The following is a 25,610-nucleotide window of genomic DNA, read 5'->3' on the forward strand; positions in this document are numbered from 1 at the left end:
ATTTTTTCCTTCAGCAGCAGTTTGTGGAGTTTTGAGTCGCGCGGTGGATAGTTGAAGAGCTGATCAGATTAGATCGATGGATGAGAGGGGTAGCTATTAATGATTGAAACTTTTGACCCAGGGCACTGAAGGTTTAGTTTCACTTTCACTGCGACCACTGTTCTGAACGATCCAACGATGCAATGTTTAGAATTAAAAATCTAAACATTGCCGCAGTTGTTAGTCGTGGCGGCCAGCCAGAATTAAATTAATTTATGGGAAACCCTGAAATTAAAATGTGAAGTTTCAGTATATCCACTACAAATGTAAGATATTCGCGGTTTGTAAAAACGTACAAAGCCAACATTTGTCCTGGCGATTGAGTTGCTTTTTTGTAAACTATTTAATCTACACACATGTCCAGGGCCCGTCACTACAGTGATTATCACAAACAATTTTACAAGATAACAATTGTGAATTTGAATGCTGGGACTATTGCAGAATAAGACAGAGAAGGATATCTGTGCTTCACTTCCATTCTTCCCCACAACAGTATAATAATATAATAATAAACCACACTGATCCCATACAGCAGCGTTTCCATCAGGCTCCTGCAGCTTACATGAGTGCAGTGTGTGTTTGCGTGTGGGCGTTGAGTGTATGTGTGTGTTGACTGCTTTGTCTCTCCCTTTCTCTAATTATCCCCCTCCTCTAACAGTGCCCTCTCAGATCTCCATTCTTTTTTTGTCCTCAAATTCCTTTTTATCCGCATTTCTTGTCCCTTTTTTCCCCATTTGGCGTTCATCAGGGCCGTGTATCTCTCCTGCAATCGTGTGTACTTTTGTGACAACCCACATTACTGCAGGGGCTTGTCTTTGTTTAGTGAGAGGGTTCCAATTTCCTTATATAACACTCCGAATCCTTGTACTCTTTGATTTTGGATTACATGATCTTTTTTTGCGTGAGTTTGAATCTTTGAATCAAAGAATTACTAGACCGAGCTGGGCGGAAATTGTGCATCACACTTTGCCGGAGCTGGCTGAGGTTCAGGCACTGTCTCAGATGAATGACCATTGGCCTAACTACTCTGCCTGGGCCTCAGGGAAAGTGTGTGTGTATGTGTGTGTGCTTTCCATCATTTGTAGTGAGGTACAAGAGGGTTGGTCTCAAACACACAAAGACCTTTTATCCATGCACAGATGCACACAATGTTACGACTCCCACAACCTGAAACAGGCACAATGAGAAGCACCGTTTCAAGATATCTGCCAATCTTTGTCTTGAAATTCAGACAAAACAATTCCTCGGGAACGAGATAAATCCCCACGCGTCCCCGGGGCCAAACATGATTAGCCCTATCTGAGACACAATCTCTGTCGCTCTCAGAACTCAGTCTAAGCTGAGTGTAAAAGCCGCCAGTCTAATTCATCCTTTCAACACCATAAATTTCAGAGCGACCTGATAAATGATGAATTTACTCTCAGGCTTTGTCTGACGTCTGAGAGAGAATGGAACAGGATAGAGGGGAAGCAAAGCAGAGGGACACGGGTGAATAGAGAAGAAACGCAGCCACAGTGGGAACACAGAGGCATTTAATGGAGTAGATGACTGGAATAAGTTGACAGAAGGGAGAAAGAGCTAACGTATAGACGAGATAGATGAGAAAGGGAATAAAGAGTGAGTGAAAAGTACCAGAACTGTGGCTGAAGCTGAAAAGGGTCTGATTTAGCCAAGAGGAGCAAGGAGGGCTGATTGTAATGCAGAGAAAGAGAATAGCACGGAGCAGATGAAGGAGCGGAGGATAGCTGGATGGACCGTGGGCTGAAGAGGAAGAATAGATGAAACTTGGGTCGACGGATGAACAGCCAGAGAGAGGAGGAGAGACACAGATGAAAGTCAGGTGTAGATTGGAAGGGAGGTGGGTGGCACAGGATATTCATAACCAGGGGGCTGCAACAGCTAGCTATGGAGCCGAGCTGCGGAATGATGATTTTTGGACAGGGCCGCAGTATATCAAACGTACTCATCATCCCCAAATAGAGAGAATGCCAGGAGCCTGTCACAGTAGCCATTTTCACAGTTTTGATGCGCTCTCAGCACTGGCCCTGTGACGGAACCCCAGAGAGATTAGTCTGGCAAACAAACTGAATAGAACGGAGCGACCGACCAGCAGACGACTGTCGCCGTGCCAGTGTTTGTGTTGACTGAATAGCTGCCATCAAAGGGGAAACATTTAGACATTGTTTTGGCTGGGAGAAAAAAATGGTGAGACATTAGGGCTCAAAGGGAAACGCACAAACTGTATTTGAACGCAAAAACAGCCATAAATTAAAAAAATATAGGTCTTTTACAGAATTAAACAGGTTCGCATTCAGCCACTTAGCATGCAAAATGCATGCAGCAAAATGTGAAATATGCATGTGCTGAAACACAGAATGTTACAATGTTTTGCACATATAGACATGTAGAAAAAAACACATAAGTTATTGACACTGCATAGTCAAAGCGTCTTAAAAAGTATTTTTAAATCTCTTAAATTCAATAAATATTAGGCCTTAAAAGTCATGAAGTTGTCTTATTTGTGAGGTTGTAATTACCACAAACCTTTTTTTTCTAATTTAATTTATAAATTTTTTAATTTCTTTTTGTCGAAATGAGTCAAGCTCAAATCTTTAAACCTACCACTGATGCTAATACTGTCATTTTACTTTATACCTGCACTTACCTGGTGGCAAAATGTGAATTAACCTAACTCACTCTAATAATTGTAATATTCATACAAAACAACTTACCCCTGCATTGGACTACTTACACTTACACTCATACTCACCTGCAATCCTTAAAATAGAAAGCAATTATTTGTGTCAAACATGGTTATAAATTATCTTGAAAAGGTCTGAAAAGCATTAAATTTAAGTTATTAATACATGTAGAGACTTTGATAGTGGTGTTTGATGGTTCTCATCAATTATAAACATTATTTAATTATGACCAAAGCAAATTTTGGAAAAAGTCGGTGGTGGAAACGACCACCAACTTTCACCGGAGAGAGCGGTGTTCACGTCCCGTAAGATTATAAAGCCAAACCCTGTTCTTTTTTCCTATTCCCAACCACATGCATTAGTTGTTGGATGAAAAAAACACCAATTTGTGTTGTTGTACCATCGTAATGCGTTTTCTTTGACAGAAGACAAGGCATGTAACAGGCAGAACTTGACACAGTGTCCCAGAACGTCACCAACCAACACACCCACGGTACCTTGCACGTCATATGTGGACGTGGAAAGTCCATGACCAATATGTGACAAGATCGGAGTGAGAATGTGTCGAAGTTACCAGGATGAGATGTCGGTGGCCGGCAGTAGTGAAACAGGCTGCAGTGTAACCACTCAGGGCAATAGCGCACAGTCAAAGTGTGTTTTTGTCACTGACAGGCTCAGATTATTATCCTAAGTATCTGACAACATTATGGAAAAGATCCCTACAGAGATAGATCTTTTTGTTAAAGAGTGAGATCCTTTTTGTGTAACCAGAAACAGCCCTGAAATCGCCATTGCACAACTCGACCAGACTCTTAAATGAACAGTAGTTTTATCCTCATGAAATACACATCATTCAAAGTCAATAGAAACTGAACAAAACTCATTAAAACTGTCTTGGTTCTTCCAACCACTGTTGCAACAATCACCAGCTCTGGTTTGGTTGAAATAAACCCTCAATTCACCCAGTTAGATGTGAAAAGATGCTGCATCTATACACACTAAGATTACTCTTTATTTAAACGGAGTCTGGTGGGTTTAGCAATAGCAAAAGGTCTATCTCTGTAGGGATCCTTTCAGACACTAGGAATAAGGATCTTAGCCTGTCAGTGGCAAAAACTCTAGTGGACGTACTTTGATGGTGTTAACACGCCCCGAGCCGTTACATTGCAGCCTGTTTCAAGGCTGCCACCTACAGCCCTCTTGCTCAATGCAGGACTAATTTTAAAAATTGCTGTTCCCATTAGTCACTTAGACACAGAAACATTGGAAAATAGGGTCCAGGTTGAAAAATAACAAAGTTACCCTTAAGTGTCTGTATTAAGGAAAGAGAAATGAGGCTGTCTGCGCCTGAGATTCATAACAAAACCATGATAGAAAACAACTAAACACAGTTTACATATGAAACACTCAAATTACTATGAATATCACCTCAGTAATTGCATAGCTGAAGAGTATGTGTGACCCAAAAAAAAGGTAATATTGATTACATTCAGAATGGGCTCTCTGGCAGTGACGAAACATCAAACATATAATGGTGCTAAATTGCACTTTCCTCTTTGTGCTGAAAGGTTGATGAAAAAATCTTTGAGGAAATATGTGTCCACTCTGCTTTGAAAAATATAAAAAACCTTGAAGGCAGAATGATGGTATAATAAACAGTAGTGCTTTTATTGGCAAGGTCATCCATTCTGCAGTCACCTTTAGAAATTGAATATCAAATTGACAAACTAGAGAGATTTTTCTCATTAGTTGGACAATTAGCTTGTGGTGTATTCATTACGGGGGGACTGTCACCTCATTAATCACCCAGAACAATGTAAGAGCTATACCTGAGACCACGCCATTAGCGATGCAGGGCAAGCTTACACCCCATTCTCTCAGTTTCAGATGATTTCCCCCCTGCTAAGTGACAATATGAGTGACAGTTTGTAGATGCTGCATATCCTCCCTCCCCTGTTGTCCCCGCCCCAATCCATCCCTCCACCTACTCCCCCAAACTCCTCACCTTCCCGTCCGTCCTCTGGTTTCACATGCAACCATCATGCCTCCCTCTGTGGCCCTTGTCCAGAGGAGAGTGTATTTGGCTGCCACCCGAAACCTGCTTGAGATCAAAGGAATGGGGAGGGAGCCCTGCTAGTAGCTGATTAACCTGCTGGCACGCTGCAGACACAGTCCTTTAGCTCCTTGAGCTCCCTTGCAGCCATATCCACACTCCTTCCCAGCTGGCTGTGAACTGAGCACTTGGCTGGTTTTTCTCTGAAAGGTAGAGAGGAACGATGGGAAGATAGAATTGAGGGGAGGAGAGGAAACTGAGACAAGCTTATGGTGGCTACATCCGAGCATAAGTGGCTTAATGAATGGTTAAATGTAATTGCGGCGTGTGTCACGTCTTGTGTACAATTTTAATCAGCAGGTGAGAACAATTCAGAATCATATATATGCAGCAAATAACTGAATCAAGAACATAAAGATGTTCTGAAAGATTTATGGATATGAGGACAAGAATGACATAATTGAAAGAATTCGTCACACCCTTATGGCCCCTTTTCTACGGACATGGAATGAGTTCTGTTCTGGTTCTTGCACCTAATTTTGAGCTGTTCAGAGTATTTATGACCAAAAATAAATTGGCGTGGAACCTGAAAAGTTGGATCCAAACTGGAACTAACAAATAGCAGGTTTATCTTAACCTTAAGTGTGAATTATGATGACATCACATGGCGTGTCATGGACTGAGAAGGTAACAATAAAGACGTTAAGTGAGAAAATATCATGAAGTGGTCTTTCCGGTCCCTCTAGGATTTTGCGCACTGTTTTTGTTGCAGAAATACCTGATTTCGGGGGCAGCTTTTCCAAAAGATTGCATGTTTTTAGGCATTTCGTTGCAATTAAATTTCAGGAACAAAGGAGAAAATTGCAAAAGTAGTTACAAATCTGTTTATGATTCAGAACATTTAGTGTTTCCAACAGATTAAAAAATCTATTTCTGACATCAAATAGATTGCGGCCTCTGCAGTGATGTAGGCGCTGCATCGGACCGTTGTGGTGAAGAGGGAGCTGAGCCAGAAGGCAAGCTTTCAATTTACTGATCCATCTACATCCCAACCCTCACCTACGGTCATGAGCTCTGGGCAGTGACTGAAAGAATGAGATCGCGGATACAAGTGGCCGAAATAAGTTTTCTTCATGGAGTGGCTGGGCTCAGCCTTAGAGATAGGGTGAGGAGCTCAGACATCCAGAGGAGTAGAGCCGCTGCTCCTTCGAATCGAAAGGTTGTCAGTTGAGGTGGTTCGGGCATCTGAACAAGATCCTATTGAGCTCCTCTTGTTAGAGGTGTTCCAGGCACGTCCCACTGGTCGGAGGCCCCGGGGCAGACCCAGAACACGCTGGAGGGATTATATATCTCATCTGGCCTGGGAATGTTTTGGGGTTCCACTGGAGGAGCTGGAAGGTGTTGCTGGGGAGAGGGACATCTGGGGTGCTTTGCTTGGCCTGCTGCCCCCGCGACCTGGCCCCAGATAAACGGATGAAAATGAATGGACATCAAATACATTTTGCTAAATCAGCAACAACTCATCACTGACAATCAGCTGTTGCTGCCGTTCGAAGCAGTGCTGAAGGAACGTCTCCTGAGTCGCAGTCCTCCTGCTCTCTCCGCATGAGCTACCACAACAGCAGCAGCCACTAACATCCACAGCGAGCCGTTAAACGGTCCCAAGAATCTAACACAGACACAATAACATTAAACATTAAACCAGTTAATAAACGCTGTGTAACGTAACAGTTATACCTGTTACTGTGTATGAGAAACACAGGTGTCACAGGTACAGCATTAGTCTAGTAGAGTAGAGACAGGGGCAAGAGGGGGAATGAAATGACATTCTACCCGTTTAATTAGTCAAATTTGCAGTAAAGTTGCAGTGATTTGACAAAATTGCAATTAAATGTTGCCACCGCAACATCCTTGAGGGACTGTCTCATTAATAATTGGTCCATGCTTGTTTCTGGATAAAACAATATCTGTGATAACAGAACAAATGTTCACAGGTAATCAGTACAATCTGCCATATTGCTACTGTTGTTTACTTCCGTTGTGCATTGAGCAACATCCTCAATTGTTGACGCATCCTTGATTACAATGGCTCTAATCACAACAGGTGAAAACATGGGCAGGTTGTTTGGATAGCACCAAGGTTCCAACAATCCTCAATGGAAATGGTACAAGAACCAGGGCTAGGTTGTTGGAAAAGAGACATTAGTGAGGTGGATCCCCATGAGAGAGTGAGCATGATGTTGTCAATAGATAAATCGTCTGACAGGATTCCAGCAGCCAGACAACACACATTTCCAGAAGGTCTTTTCTCACAATTATAAAGCCTTGCCCTTTCACTTGTGTTATAAACGATGCTGTTACCGGTGCCTTTTTCCTCCAAATACCTTCCCACATGGGAACTGAGTGACATCATGGTGTCAGTCATAATTCTATACAGGCTTCACAGTCTTTTGTCACACCTTGAAGTGTTTGAAGGCAGAGCTGAACGTCTCAATTCTCACCGTCGACAGACTCGTGGCGCCTTTCACAGGGAATGACAAAATACTGCATCCTGGCGCATTCACGATGGGAAATCGTATCATGCCAGAAATAACACTAAGTACACACTCAACAAACCCTGTAAAAGGCTGCCTATTATCCTTAATTCCCATATACCTGGAACATGTTAGCCACGGTCTCAGAAGAGTGGAATGTGGCAGCTGCGGTGCACCACTTTTTCTGCCCAAAGGCCTCCCACCACGTCAGTAATGATCTCATTTGTATGCATTGTCCTCCTCGAATCTGTGTCACTGTGGGACTTCGCTCCCAATAGGGCCGCAGTACTTAGAATTACCACTTCCTCCTACATCGTTGCACCCCTCCACATGCAGACCTGTTACACTGCTCCTTCCTTCCAAATAAGCTACTAAACCAAATCATTTCTTGGCCCTTGAAATGTAAAAGCAGGTGGTGTCCAGTGGGAGAATTAGTGCACATTAATTACCCCCAATTTGCTTCAGAGAAAGGCAGTTAGTGCATGTCTACCTCTTTAACCATTTGCTATCCCTCCTTATGTCTTATTATGTAATATGATGAGTGTATTTCCTGTGTTTTTACCTTTTCTTGCAGGTTGTTTATCCTGTTATCCTTATGAATATGTGTTGTGCTTTTAATCCATGGATATGTTGTTAAATATTGGTGTGGAGAGTGCTGTATAAATATGAATTTTAAACATTTAAACTAAAGCTACTTGAAAAAAAAAAATCATCATAAAGCTTTTATAAATATTTCTAAACAAAGATAAAACTCATTATAAACCACTGTATAAATGTGTGATGTCTGTTGCTGTTGCCAACTGTTTCAAGCTGTTTGTTAAACTCTCAAACTTTAAAGGCAACAGCGACATTGAGCGCTATCAAATGGCAAATAAGAAAATCCCGTTCAAATATACCCGGCCAGTAGAAGATTGGCTTCAGGAGAAAGGTAAATCTTTATCGAACTTCTAGAATGTTTTTCTTTATTTTTATTCTATTTTCTGTCATTTCATCGGCTTGTTCCCTTTCAACCTCTGAGAATGAATAATCACCCCTTAAACCCTTTAAAAAACAAGTAAAATAAAGCGATTTTTGTTCTCTCCTTTGTTTTTTACTTTTCTTTCCCCTTTTTGTCATTGTCATCTTTTTAAAATTTTGTTGAATCATGGTGTCCAGTTAAAGGGACTGGGAAGAGATTTTTATAAACAGTGCAACAACGAGAATTTAAGCATCAAGCACGCCTAAGCTTTTGTGCAAAATTGACTAGGAGACGGCATTATCTATGCTGCAACAGTAGGCCGATTGTTTTGAGAGGAGAATTAGCTCCCTTGGCTCAAATCCTCTGCAATGTTTGAGAACAAACTAATCAGTGGGCATATCCCCCTGAAAACTTTCCAAACAGCAGGTGCTTTCCCCTGCTGTAATTTATCTGATTGTAGTTACACACATCGCACTCGATGAAATCCTCACTTGTTTGGTGATGGAGAGCTAATTGGAGCCTTTTTGACGGCAGAGCGTCACAGTGAGCGTGCCAAGGTGCACTGCGCCCTCACAGAGCCGTGCTTCACACTCACTGAGATTATCAAATCAGCACCTCGTTTATGTTCAGAACATTTGCGGAGATTAAATAGTCCGCTCCCCCTCTTTTTCTCTCTCTTTTTTCTCTTTTGGTGCGTATTAAATTTTCAACCTAATATCATTATAAACTGCATTTAAAGTCCATTGCACATAAACATCTTAACCTGATTATAAAGTCCCTTTAACAACCGCTAAAACACAGACAGGTCTGAAAAATCCCATTACTGCTGCATGCATGACTCCACACGTGCTGTTTCATTTTCGCTTCTGTGACATGAACGTCCTCTCCCTGTCATTCCATACCCAGTGTATTATGCATTATAAGTGTGCAAATGCCGCAAATATAACAAGCTTGCTGTGCGGTCTGTATGTAAATTATACAAATGAGATTTTTAATTATGATTCCTGTATTGTGAAAGTTTGGTGCATTTTCATTTCATAATTAATGCATGAGCAGTGTGTTTTGACAAGGATATTTAGGCTTCTCCTAATGAAATTCACCATGACATGTAGTGAGTGTGTATTGCTCATACTTTATCATAATGTGCCAAACCCTGTATACATATTTATTAATCATTTTACCGCATGAGTCCACTGTTTTGTCCGGAGAATATTAACAGTGCCTGTGGAACTTGTTCCAGCTCATTTTTCAATTTTTTTCTTTTTCTTTTTTTCACACCTGCATGTGTTCGCTCCCTTACGATAAAGCTGCTATAGCTGCACAGTGTCCGTTGTTTTCAGCATTAGCAGTCTCTTTCAGGGGTGCTTTTTCTTGTGTGTCAAAGGGAAAAAGCCTTGCTACTGTAGATAAGAGTGCATATAGCTGCAGTCTTTTAAAACGAACAGAAAGGTGGGGTTGTTGATACCGTAGTTACTTTTTTCAGTGTAACAGCATGTTGCCATTTTAACTCCATCCACGCTCATTTAATCAAGCAGTAAATCAATATTGTTAACAGACATGTTGAGTCTTTGTTAAAGTTTTCTGTTAATGCATTTATACGGAGGTCCCGAGAGGCAAGTGATCTAAATTGCTCTCTCTCCTGTGTTGATGACTAAAGAGCAGGTGAAGAAAATAGTTTGGCCTGGATGATCTTTCTAAGTTCACTAAAGGGATAGTTCAGATTTTTGAAGTGGGGTTCAATATGGGACTTTTCATAGACAGTATATTACAAACCAAAGATGTCAGTTAGCACACCCCCAATTTGGAGAAGCCAGCTGGAGTCCGACACTGTGTACTGACACCAATGTACTGCTGTGGATGGGGGTCCGCAACAAAATGCATTTTAACAACCTTTAAAAAAATTAATATTAAAAGGTTTAAAGGTACGTTATATTGAGAGTATTTCCACTGCTTTATCTTTCCGTCATGCACTGATTTTCAACAGGAAAATGTAGACGTTCTATTAGTGTCTTCCAAGCCAGGCTCCATTGAGAAAAACAGTAATTTAACACTGCTGAACACAGGAGCTGCTGGTCTACCATTGCCTCAATAAGTTACTTTGTTTGTGTCATTTTGTGACTTTGGCATTTAAAAGGGTTAGTTCAGATTCACCAAAGTCTCACAGTAACTTAAACTAACTGATCATAGCTGTGTTGGACCAGCAGCTCCTGTGTTCAGCGAGCTCAAATTACTGTTTTTCTTTGATGAGAGCATAGGTGGGGAAATGAAGCGAAACAGACTGTGGATACATGCCCCATACAACCCCACTTCAAAAAATCCAAAGCATCCCTTCAATATACTTTCTTTCATCAAGGTTTTGCCAGGTGAAATGTTCTTTTGTTGCACCGTGTTTCTTGCTGTAATACCTTTTCGGCTACAAGAGGCTGAAGTGCACCACTACCCCATGTTCTCAGCAGGACTAAAAGCATTCAAGTTTTTTTCCAGGTACTTTTTAGTGTCTCAATGCACTCTAAACATTAGGTACATATATGTGTGTGTTAGCAAGTTATGGAACATTACTGCCGTGTCACACAATATACAGCATGTACATTGTGTGTAGAGAGCAGAAGGAACTAAAACTCACCTGGAAGAAAACATGAGTGCTCTCAGTTCCACTCAGATCATGGGGTAGTGGTGCACTTCGGTCTCCTATGGCCCAAATAAGTATTAAAATAAACACAACAAATGATAAAAAAATAATTTGCCCAAACTTTTTTTTCACACATTAAAAAGAATATTTTCACCTTTTCCAAAGTGGTAAACACTACTTAGCTCAGAAACAGAAAATGGGTTACGAGAGGTTTTGTTTCGCACTTACCTCTCAGGGCTTCCGTACATTTACCTCTCAGTCTAAGTGTAGTTCCTGTAAAAGGCATGTCAAGATTAGATCTTTTAACGTAGCTTCATGAGTTTTTTAGCTCAGATTCTCCATCATAAACATATTAATACTCTCCCCTCTCCCTCCTGCACCAGGCCGGCAGCTGACAATCTTCAACACCCAGGCCACTATCTCTATCGGCGGAAACGACCGGAAGCGGCCCTACCAGGGCCAGCTCTCTGGCCTCTACTACAACGGCCTCAAAGTCCTCAACATGGCCGCCGAGGGCCACGCCAATATCAAGGTGAACGGTAGCGTGCGGCTGGTGGGTGACGTGCCGGTCAGCAGGGGCGCGGCACGCACCACCACCTCAGTGCCGCCGGAGATGTCCACCACCTTCATTGAGACCACCACCACACTCTCCACGACAACCACCCGCAAACAGCGCTCACCACCCACTATTCAGGTAAGTAAAATGCACATGCTAACTGAGCTATACAAACAGTTGTATGTTACCCATAGAGTAAAACACGTCACTCTGCATGCTCTGATTGGAGGAAATTTGAGTCTTTGATGGATTTTAATATCTTAAAGGGACAGTTCTACGGCCTCGCCTGGCACCACTGAGCTAACTAACATTACAGCTCAGATTAATGTTTACATCTTGCGTAAACATCACAAGCACAAGCTTCTATATCAGGGGTAGGCAACCTGTGGCTCCGGAGCCACATGTGGCTCTTTAGCCCCTGTCCAGTGGCTCCTTGAGCCTTTGAGAAAAGTCTATGGAAATTCATTCTATGAGTCCAAATATTGCTGAACCTCGATAGCAGTGGCTGGTTAGCTATGGATGCCAAATCCAAAAAAGTAAATTGAATAAAATAGAGAATGTAGTAGTGCGTGGACAGTTTGTTTGCTCTCACTGCCAGCTCTGCAAAATTTAAGTACCAGATAATTATTAATAGTGCCCTACACAGTGGCCACCTTGTGGTAAAACATATTAACAAATGCTTGCTTAGACCATAAGTATACGCTAATTTAGACTTAATAGGCTATTAACCTTGTTTGTAAGGCTCAAACATTTTTTTGCGGCTCCACACAGATTTTTTCAAATTATTTTTGGTAAAAAATGACTCTTTTAATGGCAAAGGTTGCAGACCCCTGGTGTAGATGCACACTTCCTTGTGCACAGTGATACAGTTGGTGGGTGTAGTTCAGTAGAAAGAAAATAGTTCCTACATGAAACTGCTCACAACAAGGTCTGTGGATTATCTTGAGTAACTGGGTCATGATTTCTGGAAAGAGACATTGATGTTAAATTTTTCAAATGTATTTTTTTGGCACTTTTAGCTGAGTGCCATCTAGTTCCATTATATTGGAGAGAAGGCAGACATCTCTACAGCTGATATCTCCAACACTCATTAACTCACAGCGAAACAGTCTAGACTGATAAACAGCACTACAGGTAAGAGGAGCAATATGCAGTTTTGATTTTGGGTTGGACTGTCCCTTCAAATTACACTTTTTACTTCCTTGTCAAGAGTTAGATGAGATGATACCACTTTCAATTATGTGTGTTTGATATGAAGACAGCTGGTTAGGTTAGCTTAGCTTAGCACAAAGACTGGAAACAGGGTCAAACAGCTAGCCTGACTCTGTCTGAATATGACAAAATCTTCCAATTGGCACCTCTAAAGCTCAATAATTAGCACACTGAATCTCATTAGTTTAACCTGTACTGAAGTAGCATAGAAGCTAACATGTCCAACCCTTCTTTTATGAATTTAAACCAAGCAAGCCAACTAGGACCAGGTATATATTCAGATATGACCTCGGTCTAAACCCGGGAGAGATGCATACCAATCACCTCAAGTGCTGGGAATGGTTGGGGGCGTTACATGTCATATTCAGAACTAGTGTTTTGTACTTGAATTCCTCATTGTACAGTATATTAGTACAGCACAATAAAACTGGTTTGGCCTGTAATATAATGATGACTTCAGGTGTACTGCTTCTTCAGTCCCTTCAGATTGTGTGTGTATAGAAACACTCATTCACCAGCTTTGGTGTGTTATCTCCAACACAACATTGTCCCTCACAGTGCTGGTCATCTGCTATTTAATGTCTTCCTCACCATGGACAGCGAGGAGCACCCCCGCCTCAAAGTCATGCCATAGCTGAAAACATTCCTGCTGCCATCACACTGTTTGTTTATGGGCTGCAGTGACCTGCGGTGAACTTGCGTCATGACTGTGCGCCCCCGTTTGCTACCACTGACATAATTTGTACTGCCCTGGTTGTTTGTGACCCAGCTGCTGTGCCATTCACATCAAAGTCGACCCTTGTGTGACACGTCTCTCAGCTTGGGTCATGAAGCCGAGTCAGTCAACGCAGGTTAACCCTTTTAAACACAAAATCAACGCTGGTTCCACCCAGGTTGAGACCAAGAACTTCCAGGAAGTCACAGCACCCTGGCCAGAAAATATCCCAGCACATAACTGTGACTGTTAGAAAATACTGCAAATTGTCATTTTTACTTGAAAGTGTTGGTATAAATTAAGCAAACAAGATATGACATTAATTTTTGAGTGATGGGTGCACCCAGGGTAGCTGTTTCCCCCGTGTCCAGTCTTTATACTAGGCTAAGCTAATTGCTAGCTGTCTCCAGCTTGATATTTAACGTACAGACTTGAGTGGTATCAATCTTGTCATCTAACTCCAAGAGAGAAGATCAGCTTATCTCCCAAGATGTCAAACTATTCCTTTAAACCTATTGTTAGAGTGGCATTCAGTTGCATTTTTCCTTATAGGAGACATACTGTAGATACGGACTCTCTGAGCTGTGTGGAGCACAGTCTGAGTCTGTGGGCTAAATGTTTTGTTCTCTCGATAATCAGGTTTGAAAATGTGACAAAGTGAAATGTCAGAAAACAAAAGTCCTCTTGTCCCTCCTCCGCTATTTTATGTGTTTTTGTGACTTTTTTGTGACTGTGTGTGGGTGGATTGGAGCCGCACTGCTTTTTCCCTCTGCTTGATCAGTCAAGGTCAGGATACTGTATTTCTCATTCTATCGAGGATTGAAGTGCTGCTGTTCATTGAGGTGTGCAAAGCCGGCTTCGCCACTGCTCCCTTTCTCTACATTTCTCTGTCTCTCCTCTTTCTGTCTCTGTCCGTCTGTATCTGTCATTCAGTCACAGTCCAGCCTAACAGAGGCCTTTCTCCAATACGTCCTGAGTCCAAGCCAATGAATGTCACCGCCATGCCAAGAAAGTAATCACGCCGAGCACTCCTTTGACACCCAGAGGACAAATTGAACCATTCGTTGTTCATATTAAAGCAATAACTCTACCTCAGGGGGTGAGACAGGGCTGGGGGTGAGGTTGTTTGGTGGACGACAGACAGTCAGGGACCACTGTTATCAGCCTCTCCACCTCAACAACAGATTGCCTGGCGTGCAGCAATGATGGCCCCTCATGTCAGGGCTGACACTTGTATGTCTCTATCAGTGCAAGCGGCAGGGAGGCCAGAGTCAGAGCTGTTCAAAAAGCCACTAAATACCCTGTGATTTGGACAGAGCAGTCAAAGAAAGAGCCAGAGTCGAGCCTTCATATGTGAGGGTTTGAAGTTCTGGAGCAGAAGCAAAGCAGTCCATATCCATTCTGTCTAGCTTCAGTAATCTGCGATGATGATGACTGAGCTGAGATACATTACACCGTCATCTCAGGCACCGCCAACAAGGTCACATCAGATAAGGAAAAAACGTGGCATCGCTGGGAAAATGGCATTTTGTGTCATAGGCTATTAATATCAAAGAAAGTCAATAAAGGCCTGTGTGCGATGAAAGAGCTTTTATACAAAGCACTCTCCTTTTCAAGGTGAAATGATGAAGCTATACCTCTTTTGTCAATACCCAGGATGCGGCTGTTAGATGCCAGATGAACTCGCACTTTGGCACCTTAACAATAAAAATGTAGTTTTTTGTCCCCCTTAACTTTTCACTTTACTTTTGTATTCCTTCTGAGAGTGAGCCTTGTTCATTCTTCTTCCAGAACCTCCCATGGCAGTGTCTGCTTTGATTCACACCGCTGTGTCACAGAATTTCATTTGCCAAGGCCTTTAATTTTACAGTTCCCTAGTTGGCTGTCAAATAGCGTGGTGTGAGAGGTAAGGAAAGGACCTGCACCGGTTTGGCAGATTTCTCCACCCCTCAGGGTAGTATAGGAGAGTTGAGGGAGTTGAGCTATCATTAGTGATGTACTGCAGTGCTGAAAGAGAGCTATAGGAACCTGACACAACGCTGGACAGGAGCGTGTGTGCAGCTGTTTTAGGAGTGGGGTGTGTTAGTGTGCGCACGTGGAGACTAAAATGTATGTGTTTTGGTATCTTCTCGCACATCTATTTTTGGTACACTTCACCAGCATTAGCTGTTTCTTTTTCAGAGGTGAGAAGTGACGAATCCCTCGACGTCTCAGGATCAACAGAATGAGAGACAGGGGTGGGAAGTGGAGAGAACCAATCTCACGCTTAATTAATGACAGCTCCGCAGGGACGAACCGACAGACACATTTCATTTTCTTTGACTCCCTCTCCCTGTCACTGTGTTACCTGGACACTCTGTGGGTCAGGTCATCTATAAGGGCACAAAGACTAGTGTAGACAAGATTTCACGTCAGGTCAGCTCAAACACCAGGCGGATCAAGCGGACAAACAATACACCGGGGTCACTCTTTTCATTTTCTTTTTTTTTTTTTTTTTTTTTTTAAAAAGTATACCTTCAAATTATTCATTTTTGTTGTATTTTTTAAGTTAACTTGATTTATTTTTTACTTTACACCATGGACTGTATATTCTAGGCCAAGGGTGTCAAACATTCGGCCTAGGGTCCAGAACCAGCCGCCAAAGGTTTCAACCTGACCCACTGGATGTGTTTGCGCAACTAACAGTGATGTACTCGTAAAGGCTAAGAGATGCCAGGTAGAGTTGGGGTGATTACTGGTTTTGCCGGTGCAATGTATGAGCTCAAACCGGTTTGATTTTATGCAAACCAGCTGAACTGGCATTTGTCATTCTGTCACATTCTGAAAAAATTAAAAGGTGGCCTTCATTGGCAGCCTGTGTGAACAACATCACAGCCCAAATACTCCAACAGGCTGTTAGCCGATAACAGCAACATGAAGGAGATCAAATTTCAGTAGAGTTTGGAGGGAGAGAGTGGCACGCACTGTTTGTTTACTCGAAAGTTTTTGTGTTTTTTGGGGTGACGAGAGGAGGCACTGCAGAGTTCATCTCTCAAGACACTAATCCTGCACCAATATGACAACATTTTAGATTTGAAGCAGAGGACAGAGATGTCCTACCTGACTGCAAGCGTCATTTTGAGCTGAACTTTCATCGGGCACCGTGTTTCTATTGATTCCTGTAACTTGCTCTAAAAGTGCCACACTGAATGAGGAACAGCTGTTGCATAAAGTTGAAATGAGGAGTTATCTACATGTTTCCTCCATATTTCACCACAGAAACCAACATAAGATGGAGGCTGGCTGGAAGGAGATCACCAGAGAGCTAAAAGTTTCTGGTTAATGACCATGGCTAATCACAAGCTAGGCTACTTGTTGTTTGTTATATTGTATGTATGTATGTTTGTGTGATTTACAAAAAACTACTACAAATACTTAACTTCATGCTTGTTTTAGTGATTATATATCACAACAAAATTAAGTGTTCAAAGACACAAACTGATAAACAAACAAAAGTATACAGAGATAAATAAATTGAAAAACAAAGAAAAAGCAAAAACATCAAGTTTGAGGTCAATTGACCCTTTGCTAAGCCTATCCCTTAATCAGTCACTGTCCAATCCTACGTTAGCAACCGTGTGTAGCAACCGTCAAGCTTTCAGCAGAAGCTAATATGCCGAAGCGGTGTGCATACGGTAACGCCTTCAAGTCCAACACCTGATACCCAAAAAGTGTCAAAGGTGGTGTTGATTTTTTCCCCTTCCCCAAGCCCAAGACCCAAGGAAGATATGGCTAAAACAGTGTGACAGACCACACGAACAGCTGAATCCAGCAAAGATCAATAAAAACACCTACGTTTGTTCCAAGTTAAGATGCTAACTAACATTAGCTAACGCTAGCTTTGTGTGCTAGCTGCGCTCCCTTTGTCTGCCCCAAGGAGGGAACACAACTCAACATTAACTTAAATTTAAACCATATATTGACTTACCCTGCTGTACAAGGACATTCTTTGCCCTTCACGCAAAGTGTCAAGACGTGGGGTGCCTGACGTTTGCATTGCGACCGGTGAGCTTTTCCCTCTATTTTAATGTTCTCATGATTTATGCTCTCTGATATCAGTTTTTCCAGAAATTTGATGTTATTTCCTTTGGAATATCTCTCACTAATAAACTCCAAATTTCTTATGCTAGGAGCGAAAGCTTGACGGATGTGGCAACAGTAACTAAGGGGGGCAGGGCTTAGCAAAGAGTCAATTTTCATTAGATTTCCGATCAAGACAGCATCTGTATTATCAGAGGGAATATTTTACATCACTCTTCTTTTACTGTCTCAAAGTTCCATTTTGATCAATTAGGTCCCAAATAAAGACAAAATTAATTAATAACTAAAATAAATAACAGTGAAAATGTAAAACAAAAACAACAACAACAAAATACAAAAAGTCTTTTACTTGTGCTATGTTACTTTGCTTACAAACATAGAAAAACATAAAGTTTCCAAATGAGATTTAATCGAGCTCCTTCCCCAGTGGCCAAATATTTCATAAGCATTAATTGCTGGTACCAAACAAAACTATATACATTACAGAACAGATGGTTGAACGGCTGTATTCACCCCTCTTCTGTTCTTATTGCAAGAGGACAAATCAGAAAACTAATTGTCTCGCAACACAAAGCACAACTTGCCTTTGTAGTGTTTTGCAGATTTTGAAACACACAGACTCGCTAATTTCATGTTTGTAGGCCTCAGGACACAACATGGAATTGGAAAGTCTACAGTTAAAAATAAGTAAAAGGACTATTATAACACAGAAAAGACACATAGATCAATTCAAACAGATGGTTTGCATGAACACAAGCCCCAGTTCGTATGCTAATTCTAAAATCTGTATCTTTAAAATTCAACTTACAGCTCAGCCATAATCAGTTACATTTTTCAGTCTTTACACAGTTTGTATTGAAAGATTTTCCACTGCCAAAGGTTCGTTAGCATTACAGATAATTTTCTCTTTTTGCCACGTCATTTCTGTTCCCTCATGAATATTTTAAATGGTGTGAGACCTGGCATTAGATATGTCACCAGGCTGGCTCATTCTGAGGATCACGCCCACGCTCGCCCACAATCTTCCTCCCAAAGCCTGCCTATCTGCTGAAGATTTGACCCAAGTCATCGCTCTGTGTTTCATCCATTTTAACAGTCGGAACATCTCTTTGATCATGTGCCTCAGAGGAGGGTGACTAATGCTAACCATGTTAGCTTTAGCTGCCTGCCCTCCACTCTTCCCCACTTGCTGTGTGTAGACATGGTAATGTATGCACACAGAGATGCTACATAATGGGAAGATGATGTTGTGTGTAAGATAAGCACCTTCAGTCTCTGAGCCTTATCACGCACAAGTCAAACTGAGAAGTTCGCCATGAACAAATCTCACACTCAGAGAGCCTTTTGCTTTCCTTCGTTCCTTCACCATAAATATTAATTACTTCTTTATTGACTTGGCAAGACAAGTAAATAAAGGCCAGAAAAAGAGTAATGCAACGGTCAATATATATAAACAAGAATAATGGAATAAATATTGTCCTGCGATGAACCTGTTTACTTTGAGCTGCCTTTTAGCCTCACACTGCTTTTATCAAGCAACTTGTTCTCTCCAAAAGAATAAACAGTTTGACATGAGCTCTGCTGGCTGTCGGAGCTCCACTGTTCATAAGTGGTTTGTGTTGAAATTTAAATGGCTTGACAGTTATTTTTGGAGCTTACACAACGTAATTAAAATTCTACTAGTACTGTAGCTTGCAGCATGAAAAGCCAGTAAGAAGGCTGGGAGATGATCTCCCTTTAAAGGGGAACTCCACCAATTTTACACATCAAAGTTTGTTTACAGTTCTTAGTGAGTCCGACTACAGACAGTGTGTGAAAAACACTTTTATAAAGCCTCTTGTGGCTCCAGAGGGAGCTGTCCAAAATCTGATAAATCGCCTCGAGTCACTTCGGTCAATAAGATTACAAGTTTGAGAAATTTAGCATAACACACACAAATCCTTGACAGAACTGATGGCTGTCAAGGTGCATTGTGGGTAACAGAGGCACTGATTTTTGAGCATCAATTGAATAACTGAATCATTTTGGAGCCTTTTAAGTTTATTTTTTAAATGAAAGGGAAAAGTCAGAAAAAAAAAAATATTTTGTCATCTGGTGACCAATTCGATTCATCTTGTGATGACTTCAAGGAGTTTCCCTGGTTGGGAACTACAGATTTAAACAATTCAGAGTTTTGAGTTAACCCTTTGAAACCTGGAATCCCAGCAAGCATTTTTTTGGTTGAAAAAACGTCTAATAGCCGTCTACATGAAGACCTGATGTCTAGGCTAAATCATGGCTGAATTTGGGCTGTCACTGAAAATTTTGGTAGACGTCTAACCATAGCCAAAGTGTAGACGTCATCAATTATACGGCTATGTAGAGACCATGTCCAAAAAATGGAGATAAACATATTTTAATTACTGTTGACTCTCCATACATGATTGAATATCATACCGCAAGCCATCTGCAATGGCGAAAATTACATTTAATCAATTTCAAAATTAAATCGGCTAGATTTGGGTTACATGTAGCTAGACTAAATCGGAGCTAGCTATAGCCAATATGTTTAAATCACGACTATTGCTTGCTGGGATGACATCACTTTTCTTGTGCTGTTCCACGCCATTTCCTTCCCTTCCTTTTTTGATGCTAATTTTCTTGTTTTTTATTTTCTCTTTTTTACTAATTTCTTGCTATTTTTTGGATCATTTGGTGATCAAAGGGTTAAGACTTGAAACTGGGTTTGGCATAATCAGACAAAATGGAAATCATTTCTATAAACAGATATCTATACATTTGTGCAGAATCTGAGGGCAGTGGGCAATGATTTTGGTTTTGGAAGTGTTCTGGTTTCCATTAGTAGTTTGAGTAGTGTTGACCAGTCATGTCTGAGCATCAGGTAAAGAGTCCGTGTGGAGAGGCAGAACGTATTGGCCGAAATGCTACCTCGAAACCCATGTATTTTATAAATTGTCAGGATTCTGCGGCTTTCTCTTGAGATTAAAATGTGCAACTCTATGTCTGAACCGCTCTTATTTTGAGTCTCATTTGTGCTACAACATCCAAAGGCTCGCTGACGAGAGTTTAGCTTTTCATTATCTTATCATTTTTTTTAAATCTGCATTCATATGCAAGTATCTGTTTGTAGAGATTAGCCAAAATGGCTGGCACACAGAGAGAAAGTCTTGGCCCGGATATTCGCAGGCCACACCAGATCTCCAAAAATATTGGCTGTTGCCTTCAGAGGCTTACCGACTTCAGACCGATAGTTGATGGGTTACAAGACTGCAGTGGAAATAACCCATGAAATGTGTTTCTCCCCTTAAACTTGATGCTTGATACCTGTGAGGAGGAGCGCTGATGTTGTATTAGAAGTTTCTCACTGCAGTTTCATTCACAAACTTCTTTTTTGCCCTAAAATATTGTTGATAATCAATCCAGGTGAGAGGTGACAGAAATGTCTTTCTTACATTTATGTAACCAGTGGACTCTAGAGACGTCTGCGTTGTGTTATAAAGAGGCCCAGACCATGGATATCATCGGAGGCGATCTCTGATTATTCCTGACAGCAAGTGGCAAAAACAAAACTAAAAAACTCGAGCCTCTAACCAAATTAAGTGAAACAGGATTATGTTAGCATTAAATTAACCTATAAATAGCCTAACAACGCTAAAACACGGATATTACTCGGATACCCCCAAAGCTGAACATAGGGGTGAACGTAGAGTATCAGACGTTCCACATATTACTTATATGATATTACTATGGAGGTCTATGCGTGTCAGGTAATAACAACTGAAACAAATTTGGTGTAATTATAGTACTTAATAATTACACACTTTGCCAAAGAAGAATCTGTGTTGATTCAATAATATTACTAGTCCATACCCATTGAGTGCACAGTTGCCCCACGTACAGTTTCACAGGTGTGTTTGGAATACAGGTCATAGGACATTGCAGATTAAATAGTCAACTGAACCCATTCAGAAGAGCAATGTATTCAGACAGAGTTTTTGTGAATTTGATAGTACGATGGTACGTTATAGCGCCACCCAGTTGCCAATTAGAGTTAAATTTCTCCAGTCACCTTGAGGCGTCCTGTTCTACATATCTACCAAGTTTAGTAAAAATCCATATGGCGGTTAGGCCTAGATAAGAAATGAGCTCTCTAGTGCCCCCATTTTGTTTGATGGGGTCAATAATGGAGGGGTCCCCTCAGATTATGTGTGGTCATATGCCTACAAAGTTGCGTGGTGATGGGTGAAACCCTTGAGATGTTATACACCTTTATGTGATGAGCCACGCCCTCCGCAATATTCATTGCCTTATAGAAGCTCAGTTTTAGTAAGTTTTTCAACTTTTGCCAAGAGGGAACTTTAGATATTGGTCCCTAGATTATGTTCACCCAGTTTCATGCAGATTGCTCAAACTTCCTAGGAAGAGATCCATTTGAAGTGTTTTTCAAAAAATTCAAAATGGCGGAAAATCTATAAAGCGGAAGTTATGGGTTCTTGAGGCAAATGTGTTCCTCATGAGGAGAGGCATCTCTGTGCAAAGTTTCATGTCTCTATGACATACGGGGCATGGGATATGCCCATTCAAAGTTTGCAATTTCAGTCGGTTGCTATAGCGCCCCCCTTTGGCCAATTGATGTAATATTGCTTCATTGGCATCCTCCCATGACCCTCTACCACTGTGCCAAATTTCACATGGATTGACCAAGTCAGTGAGGAGAAAAACATGGAACAGACACACACACAGAGTTTTCGTCATTATATAGAAAGATTGTCATAATTTGTGTAATTGACACTCTCACATTTACTCATGCTGGTAACCCAGAATGTTTGGAAGCTCCTGATGAGTGTTTACAGCAACACTTAACTTCATTCAGAGACTGAAAACCCCAATAAACTAAAACAAGTCCAGCTTGTCAAAGGGAAACTTTGATATTGTTCAACCTGGACCCCATTTTCCCATGTATTTGTGTCTACATGATTAATGGGAATGTAATTATTTGGGGCAATAACCCACCATCATGTACTTCCACTAAAGGTACTTGTTTTTGTCACTGATACAGCTTTTACACCAAAACAACTCTGGTTCCTGGATCCCTGGAAGCCTTGGTGCTGTCTAGTGAAGCAGCCCGCATTTCCACCAGTTTTAAATGGAACCATTACTTACCTGACTTCTCTATCGTTGCCCTCTCCATTGTCTTTCCAGTCAGTAGATAATGCCATACCCATGGACGTCATCATGGTTCAGACCTCAGGTCATGGAAAACCTGTTTTTGTTTGAGAAGCGACTCTTTGAGCTTTAAACCAATTTTGAATGGTTCAAAATGAGGTGCGGGAACCAGTACAAAACCGATTCCATGTTGGTGGAAAAGGGTTTGACAGGCTCAGATTGTTACTATAGGTGTCTGACAACATTAAGTAAAAGACTCTACAGAGAAACGATGTCAATCAAAGCCTGTCAGTGGCTGAATGGTTAAATTGCAGCCTGTTTTGTGGCTGCAGCACTCTCCCTTGATACTAGACCATTGTCAAAAATAAAAATATCAGAAATAATGGTCCAGGCTGAGATAAACTAAAGTTTCTCTTTAGGCGTCTACCTAAGCTCCTCAGCTCTGCAGAGTTCTGGTTGAACCAAAGAATGGATTTTACGCTTGCTGGGTTTGATGTGGATAGTCATTTTGGGAATACTCATTTATGCGAGTCTGTCTATCATGGGAGATCGACGTCTCTCGTTCTCAATTAACTCGCGCTGCTGGTCTGAGATGTTTGGGAACAATTAGTACAGGAGGCTGCAATCTAGAGTACCGTGGGGGAAAACAGCTGAGGGAGAGACACTGAAAGTGATTTGCATGGTTGCCGTGTTAAAGAAATTGCTCGCGTCCATCATCTTCAACTGGTCTGGTGCTCAGGAGACGGGAAAATGAGAGGTAAATTGTGTGCAGTTTAATTGGGCTTTTTTTTCCTGCTGAGAAGCGCTTGGATACACATTCCATGATGACAATAATACTGTGTTCAATCGACACAGATTCTTCTCTGGCACAGTGTGATTTCTGTTTTTTCAGATTATCTCAAGGTGTTTTGATAGATAATACGAGGTGGAGAGTTACTGGAAATTTTCGAGAGACGGGGAATCACACAGCAAAGGTCATGAACCAGAATCAATTCAGACTGTTGTGAGATAAGATTTTTGCACACTAAGCTACCATGATACCCTGTTTTTTTTTTCCTGACTGTTTTCCTCGACTCACTCCTCTTACTGTGCCTATCTAAAGTACATCAGGGATGTTGCTTAACGCCTGGGGATATATGATAATCACTGATTTATTCTCTCTTCAAGAGGTAGTGAGGAAGGCGCTGTGCAGCATGCTGCGTATCTCTACGTGATAGTCGGCTAGATGATATTTGATGAGTGTGTTCACCTGCTCGGTGTGTGTGCGCACAGGTGTGTGTGTAAGCATGAGTGTGTAGGTGGATCCGCTGCACTTTTCCACCTGCTGTCAGTCGTCTTTTCTTTTCAGTTAGTTAGTCTCTGTGATCACCCTCCCTCACAACTATCGCCCAGACCTGCCAGTAATTGTGTAAAGGTCGAACTAGTGGGCAGGTATTCCTTTTAGTGCCTTCATTCCCATCCTTTTCTCTTTCCACTGCTCTTTCTGGCTGCCCTGCCAGACACCTTTTGCTCCCAGTGAATTCTGGGAGATGAATGCTAGGCTAGTTGCTCAGCAGGTCCAATTAGGAGACAGCAGACTGATGGGGACCCTGCTGCTTGTGTGTGGCTCATTAAAGGGACACACACACACGTGCATGTACTCAATTTGCACAAGGATCTCTTAATCTTTGTCTTGCACATTTGCATGCACGACTGAGATGCTTTCAGGTGTTTGTGCACACACACTTAAAAATCTGTCAGCTGTTGCAGCCACGTCCTCTTACATAGTTAGGACAGAAACACAATATCAGATTCTCGGTGCATGATGCTGCACTACCATCAACATGACAAACTCATTCCCGCTCTGTCATGCATTGTCTGTCCTGCCCGTCGCTGGAGTGTGTATGCAACACTCGGTTGCGACTTTCTTTATGAATTTTTCATGCAAGTGAATATGTACAAAGAGCTATTTCCATTAGACTTCTCTGCGTGAACGTGTTTGTAGATGTTTGCAATTTCCTGTCTGTAGGTCATGTTTCTTTATGTGTGTGTGTGTGTGTGTGTGTGTGCGTTCAGGGCAGTTTGTCTCTCAGTGTGTGAGAACCAGCAGCTAGCTCCAGGGGTTTTTGAACCACAGGGGTTTTTGTAATGGATGTCCCCCCATGCCTCACAATACAGCTTATATAGATCCTCCGGGAACGCTCGTGTGCGTGTGTGTGTGTGTGTGTGTGTGTGTGTGTGTGTGTGTGTGTGTGTGTAAACCTGCTGTCTTGTCAGCCTCCACTGTCACGGCGGGGCTCTCACACACCAAGGGGCAAGCAAACAGCACACATCAGTTACACACACAAACAAACACATACACACTGTGCAGCAGTTTGTTTCTCAGCTGACCGGCAGGACATCAGCGCATGCTCTGGGTGGTGTACAGGCTCATTCATGCTGTGTTGCCTCCAGAGATGGCAGACTGGTTATAACACAGCGCACACGTCTGGCTGAAAACTCCGACTGACAAAGTGACATCACCAGCTTAAAAACACTGATAGTGCCAGTTCCAACTATGCAAATGATTAAATGCAATTAACTTTAACCAATCACTTTAGTCAGGAGAATTTAAATGCCGTATTTGAGTTAAACTTAACAATTGTGGATTTGGGAAAGAAGAAAAAAAACATCCCAAATGTTATTCAAGATGTTACATCTCAAATCCAGATTCTTCTCCTTCTTCTTCTTTCAGTACAGATGTCATCTATCCCCCAGCACATGACAGTAGACTTGCATGGATTATCAAAGTGGAACAGTTGGTATTAAATCCTGTGCCAAGCCATTTTAAAAAGTTGCGAGGTTGCTGTGAGATCCCACACTCCTCGTGCTGTTTAATTAACTTTTTTTCCAGCACAACGGTTCTGGGAACAAAACTATTATAAAAGTTAAACTTCTACTGCCAGCATATTCTAAGTTACTTCATATCAGACTGAGGAGGTTACTGC

At 41.7% G+C, this 25,610-nt stretch overlaps 1 protein-coding gene across 15 annotated transcripts in view; it reads left to right on the top strand.

The window, feature by feature from the left end:
* LOC125897056 (neurexin-3b) overlaps nt 1–25,610 on the top strand; it is a 566,367-nt gene that overhangs the window by 506,056 nt on the left and 34,701 nt on the right. For 11 of the 15 annotated variants that reach the window (XR_007450378.1, XR_007450379.1, XM_049590088.1 and 8 more), the window contains 2 exons: nt 8,167–8,256; nt 11,299–11,609. Coding sequence is in view for 13 of the 15 variants with exons in the window: in XM_049590088.1 (XP_049446045.1) it covers nt 8,167–8,256; nt 11,299–11,609 (401 nt within the window). In the remaining 2 variants the exon portion in view is untranslated. The remainder of the gene's footprint in view (nt 1–8,166; nt 8,257–11,298; nt 11,610–25,610) is intronic. The other 4 variants (XM_049590093.1, XM_049590094.1, XM_049590100.1 and 1 more) reach the window with 1 other exon arrangement.

Source organism: Epinephelus fuscoguttatus, linkage group LG11 (assembly GCF_011397635.1).
Source record: "Epinephelus fuscoguttatus linkage group LG11, E.fuscoguttatus.final_Chr_v1".
Classification (NCBI taxonomy): Eukaryota; Metazoa; Chordata; class Actinopteri; order Perciformes; family Serranidae; genus Epinephelus; species Epinephelus fuscoguttatus.